At 47.3% G+C, this 12,155-nt stretch overlaps 2 protein-coding genes across 3 annotated transcripts in view; one reads left to right on the forward strand and one right to left on the reverse strand.

Moving 5' to 3' along the window:
• Positions 1-12,155, forward strand: part of ITGAE (integrin subunit alpha E) — a 53,859-nt gene that overhangs the window by 38,780 nt on the left and 2,924 nt on the right. Inside the window, exons 22-28 of one of the 2 annotated variants that reach the window (XR_008327710.1) lie at positions 136-237; positions 1,724-1,803; positions 2,075-2,152; positions 3,143-3,209; positions 3,293-3,397; positions 8,744-8,925; positions 10,589-10,634. Coding sequence is in view for 1 of the 2 variants with exons in the window: in XM_053366635.1 (XP_053222610.1) it covers positions 136-237; positions 1,724-1,803; positions 2,075-2,152; positions 3,143-3,209; positions 3,293-3,397; positions 10,589-10,633; positions 11,345-11,446 (579 nt within the window). In the remaining variant the exon portion in view is untranslated. Of the gene's footprint in view, positions 1-135; positions 238-1,723; positions 1,804-2,074; positions 2,153-3,142; positions 3,210-3,292; positions 3,398-8,743; positions 8,926-10,588; positions 10,635-11,344; positions 11,447-12,155 lie in introns of those variants that run through there. The other variant, XM_053366635.1, reaches the window with a different exon arrangement.
• HASPIN (histone H3 associated protein kinase) lies at positions 4,615-8,215 on the reverse strand. Its single transcript, XM_053366636.1, has one exon. It carries the CDS (start codon positions 8,039-8,041, stop codon positions 5,147-5,149), a length of 2,895 nt encoding a protein of 964 aa, XP_053222611.1. The 5' UTR covers positions 8,042-8,215; the 3' UTR covers positions 4,615-5,146.

The following is a 12,155-nucleotide window of genomic DNA, read 5'->3' on the forward strand; positions in this document are numbered from 1 at the left end:
GTTCTGACGTGGTATAAGGCAATGTCTCGGGTCCCTAGCTATTTCCTCAGGTGCACGCTGTATCAAAGGAGGTTTCTGGGACATTCTGCATTGAAGGAAGATTCCTATTCTGCCCCACCCCCCATGTCTCAACAGATTTCCTCTTCCGTCATCCACTGTGATGCACCTCAGCCAGTCTCAGTTTTATTCTCATCTCTGCGCTGCAAGGTTGGACATCCGATCTTCAAGAAATCTACCGTGAGTTCAATTTGTGCAGGCATTCAGCTGCTCCCTAGACTTCTGCTTGTTGCCTTTGACACCCATTCTCTGCCAGCCATTGGCTGGGCTGCTGCATGACATCATGGAATGTTTGCCAAACATTCCAGCTGCTCAGACAGTCACGAGAATATTGATATATGCAGCACCCACAGCGCTTTCTCAGAATGCCAGATGTGCCAGTAGGTTTGGCCACCAATGCGAGAGTCAAACCAAACAGCTGTTTTAAAGGCTGCCCAACAAAGCTTAAATGTGGAAGGACGAGTGCAGGATATGATTATTTTGCTTAAATACTCATTATCTAGTTACAGGGTAAAGGTAAAGGGACCCCTGACCATTAGGTCCAGTCGTGGCCGACTCTGGGGTTCCCCCGCTCATCTCGCTTTACTGGCCGAGGGAGCCGGTGTACAGCTTCCGGGTCATGTGGCCAGCATGACTAAGCTGCTTCTGGCAAACCAGAGCAGCGCACGGAAATGCCGTTTACCTTCCCGCCGGAGCGGTACCTATTTATCTACTTGCACTTTGATATGCTTTTGAACTGCTAGGTTGGCAGGAGCAGGGACCGAGCAACGGGAGCTCACCCCATCGTGGGGATTCGAACTGCTGACCTTCTGATCGGCAAGTCCTAGGCTCTGTGGTTTAACCCACAGCGCCACCCGCGTCCCTAGTTACAGGATAAATTGACATAAATCTGATATCAGGAATCACAAGACAGAGAAACCTGTAGGAGAACACTTCAATCTCCCAGGACATTCTATACAAGATCTCAAAGTAGCTGTCTTATTACAAAATAATTTCAGAAATAGACTGGAAATAGAAGTTGCTGAATTGCTACTTATTACCAAACTTAAAACCATGGGGAGATCTGGTCTGAATAGAGACATTGGATTCTTATCTCATTATACATGATAAGCTGTTTTTAGCCATCTCACTCCTTGCTTTTTCCTGTAAGACCAATTGCAGTCGTTAACAGTCGTCAATGGGTTTACCACACCTATCAGCCAATCACCCATTTCCACTTTTCTGAGTAATACCCCTCCCCACCCTCTCACTATATATAAGGGTCTGGTGACTTCTGTTTCAGTGTACAGTGGATGCTCGGGTTGCGAACATGATCCGTGCGGGATACATGTTCGCAACCCATGTCTGCGCGTCTTGCAATTCCCGTGGGGTGCGATTTGGCGCTTCTGCGCATGTGCAAAGCGCGATTTAGTGCTTATACGCATGTGTGACTGCCGAAACCCAGAAGTAACCCGTTACAGTGCTTCCGGGTTTCGGTAGTCCGTAACCCGAAAAAACGCAACCTGAAGCAGCTGTAACCCGAGGTATGACTGTATCTGAAGAAGTGTGCATGCACACAAAAGCTCATGCCAATAACAAACTTATTTGGTCTCTAAGGTGCTACTGGAAAATTTTTTTTACTCATTATCTAATTCTTGCTTTCTCTCTACTTTCATTTGCTGCACAGGCAAATTTTTCAGTGACCTGGCAACTAGATGGGAAAAAATTCCCCACAGAATCTGCTAACTTCATGCTTAACGTTACCAAGTAAGTGGTCAGTCTCTGCTGAAAACTATTGACTCGAACAGGGCAAATGATCATGTTCAGCGCATTACTTCTTTATGCCTGGTTTTTTATTAACGTGCATTGCCAAAGTAGATTGGGGTGAGTGGGTGAGCTAGAATCTCCAGAGGCCAGTAATTAGGTTGGAGAAGGCTGTTTTAGAGTCATCAGGTACTACAGAAAGCTAACAGTCCTGTTCTGGGGAAAGAGGTGGGATATAAATGAATAATACAGCTCATCTGTTTGATTTTCACAGTGCCAACAAAAACAGCACAGCCCTGAGAGAAGACCGTTCCCTGGGTGTGAAATATGCCATGAACGCTATCCTTACCAGGTCGAGTCTTCAGGATTAGCCAAAACCAGAATGTCTCTTTGGACACAAACAAATGAGCAGGACTTGGGCTATGCTTAATCTTTTTAAGCTATTTTTGATTTTGATCCTCTTTTGAATGTTGTGGTCTAAACCACTGAGCCTCTTGGGCTTGCTGATCGGAAGGTTGGCGGTTTGAATCCCTGCGACGGGGTGAGCTCCCATTGCTCTGTCCCAGCTCCTGCCAGTCTAGCAGTTTGAAAACACGCCAGTGCAAGTAGATAAATAGGTACCGCTGCTGCGGGAAGGTAAACAGCATTTCCGTGCGCTCTGGCACTCATCACAGTCCTCCGTGCACCGGAAAACTGTCTGTGGACAAACGCCGGCTCCCTCGGCCTGAAAGTAGAGGAGTGCTGCAACCCCATAGTCACCTGACTGGACTTAAACATCCAGGGGTCCTTTAACTTAAACACGTTTTCAATTGCAGAATAGAGGGATCTCTATTCCCTCTATATAGAGGGATCTGGCAACTTCTGTTTCAGTGTATCTGAAGAAGTGTGCATGCACACGAAAGCTCATACCAAGAACTAACTTAGTTGGTCTTTAAGATGCTACTGGAAGGGAAAAAAAATTGCGTTTTCAATTGATAATTTTAAGGTTTTATTTTCTGCTTTTCCAAATGTTAGAGGGTTGTTTCTCCCCTCCCTTCAAGCTGTATATAGATTGTGTTAAATAAAATAAAAAGTAGTAAAAATAACTCCCAGCAGCCTGGCCAGTGACAAGTCAGGAGTCGAACATCTGGAGGGTGCCACCATAAACACTTGGTATCCTAGAAAAGCCTCGGGAGGGTGGGGCAGATCCAAATAGACCCAAGGAAGACCAAGGTGGCGTGAATGCAAGGAAGTGTGTGGGCAACACCCAAATTCCCTCTGCTCCTTGTGCGCTGCTGATGCTTTGTTTTGCAATGATCAAACCGCTGTCCAATTAATTTATTTTAAAAATGTTTGTCCACAGGCAGCTTCCAAATGTGTATGCGAGCCTGGATGAAAGATCCTCTCACAGCACCCAATTCACCTTTAATGTAGGTACTCTTCCTCTCATCCCTAAGGTTCACTGTTACCTGATGTCGGTGTTTTATATTTAAAAATATAAAAATCTTTGCAGATCACAGGGAACCAATTTGGGGCACAGCTTGAGTTGCGGATCTGGGTCCCTCTCAACATAGACAACCGCCAGATTGCAAGCATAAAGAACGTGGCAGGGGTGCAGGTAAGTTTTCTGGTTTCCTCCCACTTAAAAAAACAAACAAACAAGCACGTGTGAGTATAGCTATAAAGATATAGAGCTGCTGGGATGATAGCGCAGTGCCAAGCATCTGCCCCACTGCCTCTTAAGGGGGCATTCCCCAACCACTGGTGGCTGGTTGCTCATTCGGGCTGCTAAGACAGAGAAGGCAGGGAGCCCAAATGGGGAGTGGAGTCAGAGCCAGCAAAAGCCAACTAATTCTAGCCCATATTTTTCACTCCATAAGACGCACCTAGTTTTTAGAGGAGGAAAACAAGGGAAAAAATATTCTGAAAGAAACAGTGGATGTATGATTTTTGTGGTTCATGCTGTGGCCACAGACATGTGATTTGACGGTGAGTTTGGGGTAGCCCAATGCAAAAATCCTGAGGATCCATGGCTTTTACCTTCCCCCTCCCAGGCAGCCTCCTTTATCTCTAGCACCCCTTATCTCTCTCCTTGATCCCTTGCTGATCAGCTGTTTCTTTTCAACACTCCCTTCCCTCTTGTTTGCCTTAGTGGCTTTTCCTCAGCTCCTTTTCTTCTAATTTCTCTCCCTATTGCTTTAGTCTTCCTGTTTCCCCCCTTTGCAAGTTTGCTGTCTTTACCTCCCATCTCCCGGGCAGCCTCCTCTATCTCTAACGTCCCTTATCTCTCTCCCCGATCAGTGGCTTTGTTTCAACACCCACTTCCCTCTTTCAAAAAAGAAAAAAGGATTATCTGCTTTTTGCCCCTGAGCAATTCAGCTCCAGGGACCACGCATTCGCTCCATAAGACGCACAGACATTTCCCCTTACATTTTAGGAAGAAAAACGTGCGTCTCATGGAGCGAAAAATACAGTAGGTTGCCAGCTTCCATGCCATTGGTTGTAAGAAGGCAGGCTGAGGCTGGGGGAGCAGTTTGTGATTCCCCCAATGGACCATCCTGCACAGCTGTAGCTCACCACAACCCTTCAGCCCAACAGCTGTGTGTGGGAACCTCTGGCCCTCCAGATGTTGCTGAGCTACAACATCAGTCCAACCAGCATGACTAGTGGCTAAGGATGATGGGACTTGTAGAACAGCACCTTTTCTGTAGCCTGGGGATAAAATAAAACCTGGCTAGACTGACGTGGTTCATTTATGGGACCTCTGGGTTTATAGGCTGGGGCGGGGCAGGTAGAGAGGAGAGCCAATGAACCTCAAGGGTCCTTATAAAGAGACATGGGTGCGGTACAATTTATAATAGACAAACTGTATAGTTCTAACCATTACAAAAATACAGTCATAAAAAATATACGTACATACATACAAGCTGGACGCCATATAAATCTTTACCAATATAAAACAGTGCTCTTAACAGGTTTAATACTGTGAAAGTTAAACTAGCTACAGTCTGCATGTTATTTTTTTTAAAGGAACTATAACATTGAAGGATAAAATCCTGCAAGATTTTTTAAAAAAAGATTTAGAATAAAGGCTTTAATTAAAGATGCATGGACCTAAATTCTGAATTAAATGTTTTTGAACTGAAAGCAATTTGGTGGAGGGGAGGTGTAAATTAGGCTGAAATCTATTAAACAAAACACAAACCAATTATTTTGAAGATCCATTGCAATTGACCAAAGGTGAAACTAAAGGTTGAGAGAAAAAATGCCTTATCTTTTATTATATACATAAATCATAAGAAATACCTGCGTGCTTACAATAGCACCTGAAAGTTTCACCATTTGACAACCACAAGGCTCGGTTTAGTCACTGAAAGAAATTGCTTGTGTTCAGCAAATCTGTGGCGGACTTGAAGCTGAGAACCTCCTCACAGAACAGCTTGAGCTGCTTCTGTGCTTGTTTCAAGGAGGAAGTTGCTGGCTTCCTCTTGTAAGACACCTCTTTCAGAAGTTTGTCTGCTAAATAGTGAAGCCACAAGACGTTGCTGTGGGGGAAGTAGTCCGCCCAGCTATTTGCGTTCTCCTCTCTCATCTGCCTGTAAATGTCAAACTGATAGTCACCTCTGCCTTGGAAGATCTCCTCATCAGCGGAGAGGTCACAGTACACGATTAACCCATCCCTCTCCAGCCTGGAGAAGGTGTAGTCAATAATGTTGACAAGGATGCCATGGGTGGGGAGAGTGCGGGTCTCCCCATTCAATCTAAAGCTCACCTTCTTTAAGGTGGTTTTCTTCACCAGCACATTGCCCCAGTGGAGATCTCGGTGCTCAAAGTGCAAAGCTTCCTCAGCCACGGCCAGCGAAGCTGTGACTTGGTGCAAGATGCTCTTGGAGGCCAGCACAGAGTTCAGCTGCCGGTTCTGCATGTATTCCAGGTCCATGCCTCCATACTCAAACTCCAAGACCACAAAGAGCTGCCGGTCTCCAAAGAAGTCTGGCCGGTCGTTTTCAGACACTCTCAGCCTGTGGTATTCATCCCAGGCAGCCAGGAGATGGTCAGGGTAGCTGCCCTGGACACAGTGAATGGAATGCAAGCTGATAAACCCAGACGTTTGGTGAAGCTCCTCATCTGCCAAAAGGCTGAGCTCTTTTGAAATGATGATCTCGGGTAAGATCTCACCAAAGGTCTTTTGAGGTTCTCCATTGACTTGGTCGCTCCCTTCAATGGGGATTATTTTTAAAGCTGTGAGACCCCTTTCACCCTCTGTCCTGAAAACCTCCCCAAAAACACCTTCTCCAATTTTCTCACACTTCTGCATCTTATCGGGGGTGATGCATTCCTCAAAGGAGATTGGGCCGTTCTGATGGCATTCCCTGTAGACTTTTTCCTCATCCGTTAGAACCATCTCTGACATGGCAGAAGAGGTCATGGACGACAGCAGGACCATAGAGGAGGAAGGGGATATAGAGTAGCTCAGTTTTTGAGTGAAGGGGGTCTTGGGAGTCTCCGTCACGGAAGGAAGAGAAGCATTGGCAATGCTGCCGCTTAAGCTTTCCACCTCGGACAGGATGATCTTTTTCTTGTGCAGAGAAAAAGAAGCCCGGATCCTGCGCCACAAGCTGGAATTCTTGAATGAGCACTCTGGAGACAGAATTGACGGGGAAAGATAGTCTTCCGTTTTGTTGCGTTTCAAGCATTCCTGAAGGAGGGAAGGATCAGCCTGCCTTTTCCGCCCCAAGTTTCTCTTCTGCCTTGCTTTCTCAAGCTTCCCTCGTTGTCCCCATCGACTGGTACTGAATCCACTGATGCAGGCTTTTCGACCAGTGCCTACAGTGCTACAGGTGGGGACCAACTTTCTGCTGGTGTCAGATAGGCCACAGAGAGAATCTGACTGCAAAGTATGTTGTTTTTTCCAAGAAAGCTGGACTACTGCTTGTTTTTTGGTGGACTGACTAGCCAACCAGTTTGGCACCACTCGACTGTCCAGGAGCACAGTGGGCTGAAGCTGGGGGCTACTATAGTCTTTTATGTTATCATTCCCTTCTTCCGAGACCGCTCCGTTCAGCTCACCAAGTGCCTTTGGAGAACTGGTGCATGCTTGAACTGAGACACGCTGCCTCTTGTTAGCAAGAGGCGCTGCATCTTTTGGCAAGCAGAGGTAAATCTTGTCATCGTGCAAATTGGCTTGTAGCTGGAAAACACCCGAAAGAGGCTCTTTTGGTGACACTGGGAGGCTCTGGCCATGATCTGCACCCGGGCTTTGACTGGGGCTGACCACATAACACCCCGGCGAGATTGTGAGCCCTTCCCTGTTTTGCAAAGATGCTCCCGTCTCGCTGCAGGAATTGCAAGACTGCAAGGCAGAGCTGCTTTTGAACAGTGGATGGGGTGAGCTGCTGCAGTGCGGCTGAAATAACGTCACGGGCAGAGGTTCAGCCTGGGAATCCTCGTGCACAGACTTCCGCTGTAGACTCGGGACATCCTCCAGGGTGAAGAGCTCCAAGCTGCCTCCCATCTCCCTGGCGTCCCCATCCATCTTCATTGAGCTCAGCTCAGAGAGGCCATCGCCACCGCCACCACGACAGCAGTCCTCTCGCAACACTTCCTGCAGATCGTCGGGATGAAAGCAGCAGGTGTAAGTGACAGGGCTGCTGCCCTGCAGGACGCCCTCCTCGCCTCCCTCTTCCTCCAAATCCCTTTTCGCCAGCTCAGGGGTGCTCGACAGCAACGGGAACCGTATACGCAGCCCTCTCTGGACCGGCTTCCGGCGGCGCTGAGTGATGTTCCTGCGCAGCGGGGTGGGGGGCACAAAGGTGTTGTTGGCAGCAGGCCGGCCCCCCAGCTCTCCTTGCGGGGCCTTGTTCTCCTTGGCCCCTTTCCCCTTTTTCTTGGCTGTGCCCTTCTTGCTGGGGGGCTTTTTGCGCAGCCGGGCCTTCCTGGTGGGGGGCAGGAAATCGGAGTCCTCGGAGGAGGAAGGAGGGGCAGCCGGGGCCTTTTCCTGGGCCGCCTTGGGGGGCAGGTAACTCAGGTCTCCGAAGGAGGAAGAGGCAGCCGCCTCTTCGAAGGACAGGGAGGAGGAGCAGCTGCTGCTGAAGAGGTGCCTGCGGTCCACCGGGGGCGAGATCCAGGGGGCGGGAGGGGGCAGCCGCCTCAGCCCAGCCCGGCGAGCGGCAGCAGCGGAGGCCGCGCCCGGCCCGCCTCGGCCTAGTCCCCCCCGCAGCCCCGAGTACGTCCTCAGCAGCCGGGCCCGAGGCTGCTCCATGCGAGCGGAACCAGGAGGCCCAGCCCGAGCGCCCCTCACCCCACACGGGAAGTGGTCGGCCGGAAGCGGGCGAGGGGGCGGGACCCTCGAGGGGCGGGTTCCTTCTCCTTCGCTAGGCTACGGAGCGGAGTTCGGCGCGCCCGCCACCATTTCAAAGCCAGCTCTCGCGAGAACTCCGGCGGAGCTTCCCTTAGAGCTGGCTTTGCGAGAGGCTTCCGCGGCCACCGTAGCCAATCAGGAGCGGCGGCGCGCGGCCCAAGCTCTCGCAAGATTTTCGGGGAGAGGTGGGGTTTGCTCCTTCCCATTACTGTCTGGCCTTTCCCGTCTCTATGGTACGGAGCGCCGCCCCGCGCTTCTTTCCTCATTGACGGCCCCTAGAGGAAAGGGGAATAGGGGCGACGCTCTACACCTTAGCGTCCTGTTTGGGTTCTTGCTCGCCATTTGAGGGGTCAGGCTGCGGAAAGCTGCGTTCAGTTGAGGGTGTGAGGCGGGATTATTCTTTCTGCTCCAGATAAATATAAATATAAAATATAAATGTATTATAAATATATAATGGGTGGTATTTACTTTTATGTACAGAACCATTGAAATTAATAGACGTTAAGTCCATTCATTTTTATGGGTCAACTCCTGAGTACAACTAACGCTGAAAAAATAAAATATTTCTTTTCCGTTTATTTCCTTTATATTCTTAATATTCAGGATTTCAAAGCAGTGCGCATAAACTTCAAAGAAAAACCGTACACAACAAAAAATACGAATGCATCGTGAGAACAGAAAGCCACCTTAGAATGCCTGTTGAAACGTTTATATCCAGCTGCCTTTGCATCCTGACTAATGTTTCCCCCATGAATTCCGACCCCCTCAGGATTGCTTTGCACAGTGTAATTTTTAAATTGCTGCTACTAAAATGAATTCCAAACACAGCAATCTGCAATAGGTGGCGCATTAAGAACATTGTATTTTAATATTTTGTTGGAAGCCGCCCAGAGTGGCTGGGGAAACCCAGCCAGATGGGCGGGGTATAAATACATCATCATCATCATCATCATCATTATTATTATTATTATTAAATAGTTAATGCCCTTTGAAATGATACATTTGAAAATTGCTAATAGAAAGAAAGTTTCTCATTACCTGCCTCCCCAGAGCTCACCATAAACTATATGGTTGAGCATTGTATCAGCTGTTTATCACTGTACTGTTCAAATAAACATGTAATTAACCAAGTAATTAAAGCCAGGCTGCCGAGGTCCCTGGTGTACTGTAAGACGAGCACCAGCAGCTGGAACTTTTACCATCTGCTAACTTTCTCCTCTGTACAAACGTATTTAAGTCAATATGTGTTGTTGGTGGTGGATTTTTTTTAATTTTTTTTTGTAATGCCAAATTTATTCTGTTTGCCAAATTGTTGTTTTTTGTTCTATTTGACCTCCTTGGTCTGTTTTGTAAACTGCCTTCTCCCCCCCCCCCCCATCCGAATTGATTGTATTTTTATAAGAGGTGGATGTTTGTTGTCCCCAATTTATTATTACTGCTAGAATCAGCCCTACACTTGTAACAGGGGCATAATAATTCTGGACTACAGGGTAGCAATAAAACACTTTTTAAAAATGCTTTTTGGTGGAGAGGGCTTGTGTTCCTATCTATGGGCCCTTTGAGGATTAAGACAAATTCATGGCGGATCAGGCTTTCAATTGGCCACAGGTTATGAAGCCTACCTCCACTGTCAAATTCAGACCAACTATCCCTATGTTCCAGGGGCATCCCTGATTTAGAGAAGCTGTTCTGGTTTCTGATCCCACTTTTCCTTAGGATGTCCCTGTTTTCATTGGAGGGTATGGAGTTACCCGATCCCCAATCTGTCTGAAGGCAATCCTGTATAGGGAAGTTTTTTTTTTAATGTTAAATGTTTTTATTATGTTTTTATATATGTTGGAAGCTGCGCAGAGTGGCTGGGGCAACCCAGTCAGATGTGTGGGGTATAAATAGTAAAATTATCATTATGGAATGGGGCGTCCCTATTTTCATCGGAGAAATGTTGGAGGGTTTGCAGATTCAGTATGCCTTTCAATACCAGTGTGAAAATAGGATGCTGGCATCAGGCTCTCACTGACGCAGCAACAGCTTCTACCTTAAGTCCTTTAATTTCAGTGGGTCTTCTCTGAGTAGGAGTAACATTGGGTACAAGCCAATGTTATTATTTTAAAAGAGGCAACAGTATACGATCAGAAATCTGTACGACTTTAATACTGCACAAGCTCTATACATATAAAGCACACTCAAACATTGTTTCCCTCAAAGGATTACCCTTCACAGAGTTGCAGCTCTTAACAAACTCCAGTTCCCAGAATTCTTTTAGATAAGGAATGTGTTTAAAGGTGTATTGTGTACATGGCCTAAGTGCTATGAGTTGTATCAAATTAAGTGTTCTGAAATTAGTGCTGAAATTAGACCATGCCCATTCATTCCCGTGTTGCTTACTCTGAGTATGACCAACATTGGACACAACCCTGTTTCATTCATTTTTTTCTCCTCTTTCATCAGAATACCACTGTGTGCACAACAGACCTTGGACGCACAGACACGAAGGTAAAAATAGGGCTGTGGAGGGAGGAAGCATGTTTGCTGATCATACTCCTGCCCTTTTGCCTCTCAAGAAGGCAGCTTACAAGAAATCCATACAGTACAAAAGTTGGTGGGGTGGGGGGAGACAGAGAAATTAAACAGGAGTGCAAAAACCAAATAACCAGGAGTTTTAGTTTTTTCAAAGCCAAATGTAATTAACAGGCTGCTTCTGTTACCAGGAAAAGGCCCATTGCAAATTGTTGCCAGAGAAATGGTGCCTTTTGATGGCCCAACTCCCCAAGTTCGTTACCGGTCAGAGATTAATGAGCTGAGGCAGAAATCAAGTGAAAGCAAAGCTGATTTTTTAACTACTGTATCCGTTGCAACAGAGTCCCACTCCCCTTTTGTCAGGAGGCGAAGGACCCAGAACTAAGTAAAAACAACTCCTTTTAAAAGTTTGCATTTTGGCATGGAGAAGGACCTCCCCTTCTGCAGGGTCATCTGGTTACATCACATACTAGGTGGAGTCAGGCAAACCGGGGTGTCACATTCCTGAATAATAGCTTGTTTTCACACAGTTCCAGAAAGTTTACACAAAGTATTGACATTGGAAATAGAGTTTGTGAATCCAGGATTCTCTAAAACAGGTCCTTCAGTGAAGGTGGAGTCGCATTGTGCACAATAATTGTCTCTCTTCTGCTGTTTTGAAATACAACTGTGCTGTTTCTCTGTCAGGACAGTGAGGAAGTTGGATACCAGCTCGTGAGTTGTACCATCACATCGGAGAAGGAGGACGTGGTTGTGACGGCAGAGCTACCTTTAGCCAATTCCTTACAGGTATATTTTGCAGGGAGAGATTCTTTTCCAGGGGCAAAGATCCACCACTGATTAGATCAGGGGTGAGGAATGTCTGGCCATCGGGCCAAACTTGGCCTGACAGAGGTTCAGAATGGACCAGTGAGGCTGTTTCCCCCTAAACCCCACACCCCACATCCGGCATCATATGTGATGTCAGGCATGACTGGGAGCCTCGAAGTGCACTCCTGGTTGTGCTTTGGCAAGAGAAAACAGACTTTGGCAGTTCAGCCCAAAGCCTGCTAGACTGATTGCATGAGTTCTCTGCAGGGAGCGCAATTGTGAAGCCTGGGGAAAAACTGGTGAGTGCTTTGACATCCTCAGGTGCTTTGACGTCCCGACTTTGGGATTTCAAAGTGCCCAGTCCCTTGATGTAATTGTGGCATCAGGTGATCAGCAGGTAGGTGGCCCTGTCCTCCTTACAAATTTGACCCAAGAGGCTAGAATCTGGTCCGCGTAGCCTTAATAGTCCTCTCTCTGCACCATGGAGAAACTTTGAAATTTAGAAAGCTACTTTGTGTTGAATCAGATCCTTGATCTATCTTTGTCTACACCCGGTGTGGGAGCTTCTGATGCCTGAACTGTTGCAGCTCCCTTCATCTCAGGCCATTGGCCATGCTTGCTGGGGCTTGAATCCCAGCTTGGGAGAAAGTCAGGATATAAATGCAGTAAATATGCAAAGAAACAGCAG

Source organism: Podarcis raffonei, chromosome 15 (assembly GCF_027172205.1).
Source record: "Podarcis raffonei isolate rPodRaf1 chromosome 15, rPodRaf1.pri, whole genome shotgun sequence".
Lineage (NCBI taxonomy): Eukaryota > Metazoa > Chordata > Lepidosauria > Squamata > Lacertidae > Podarcis > Podarcis raffonei.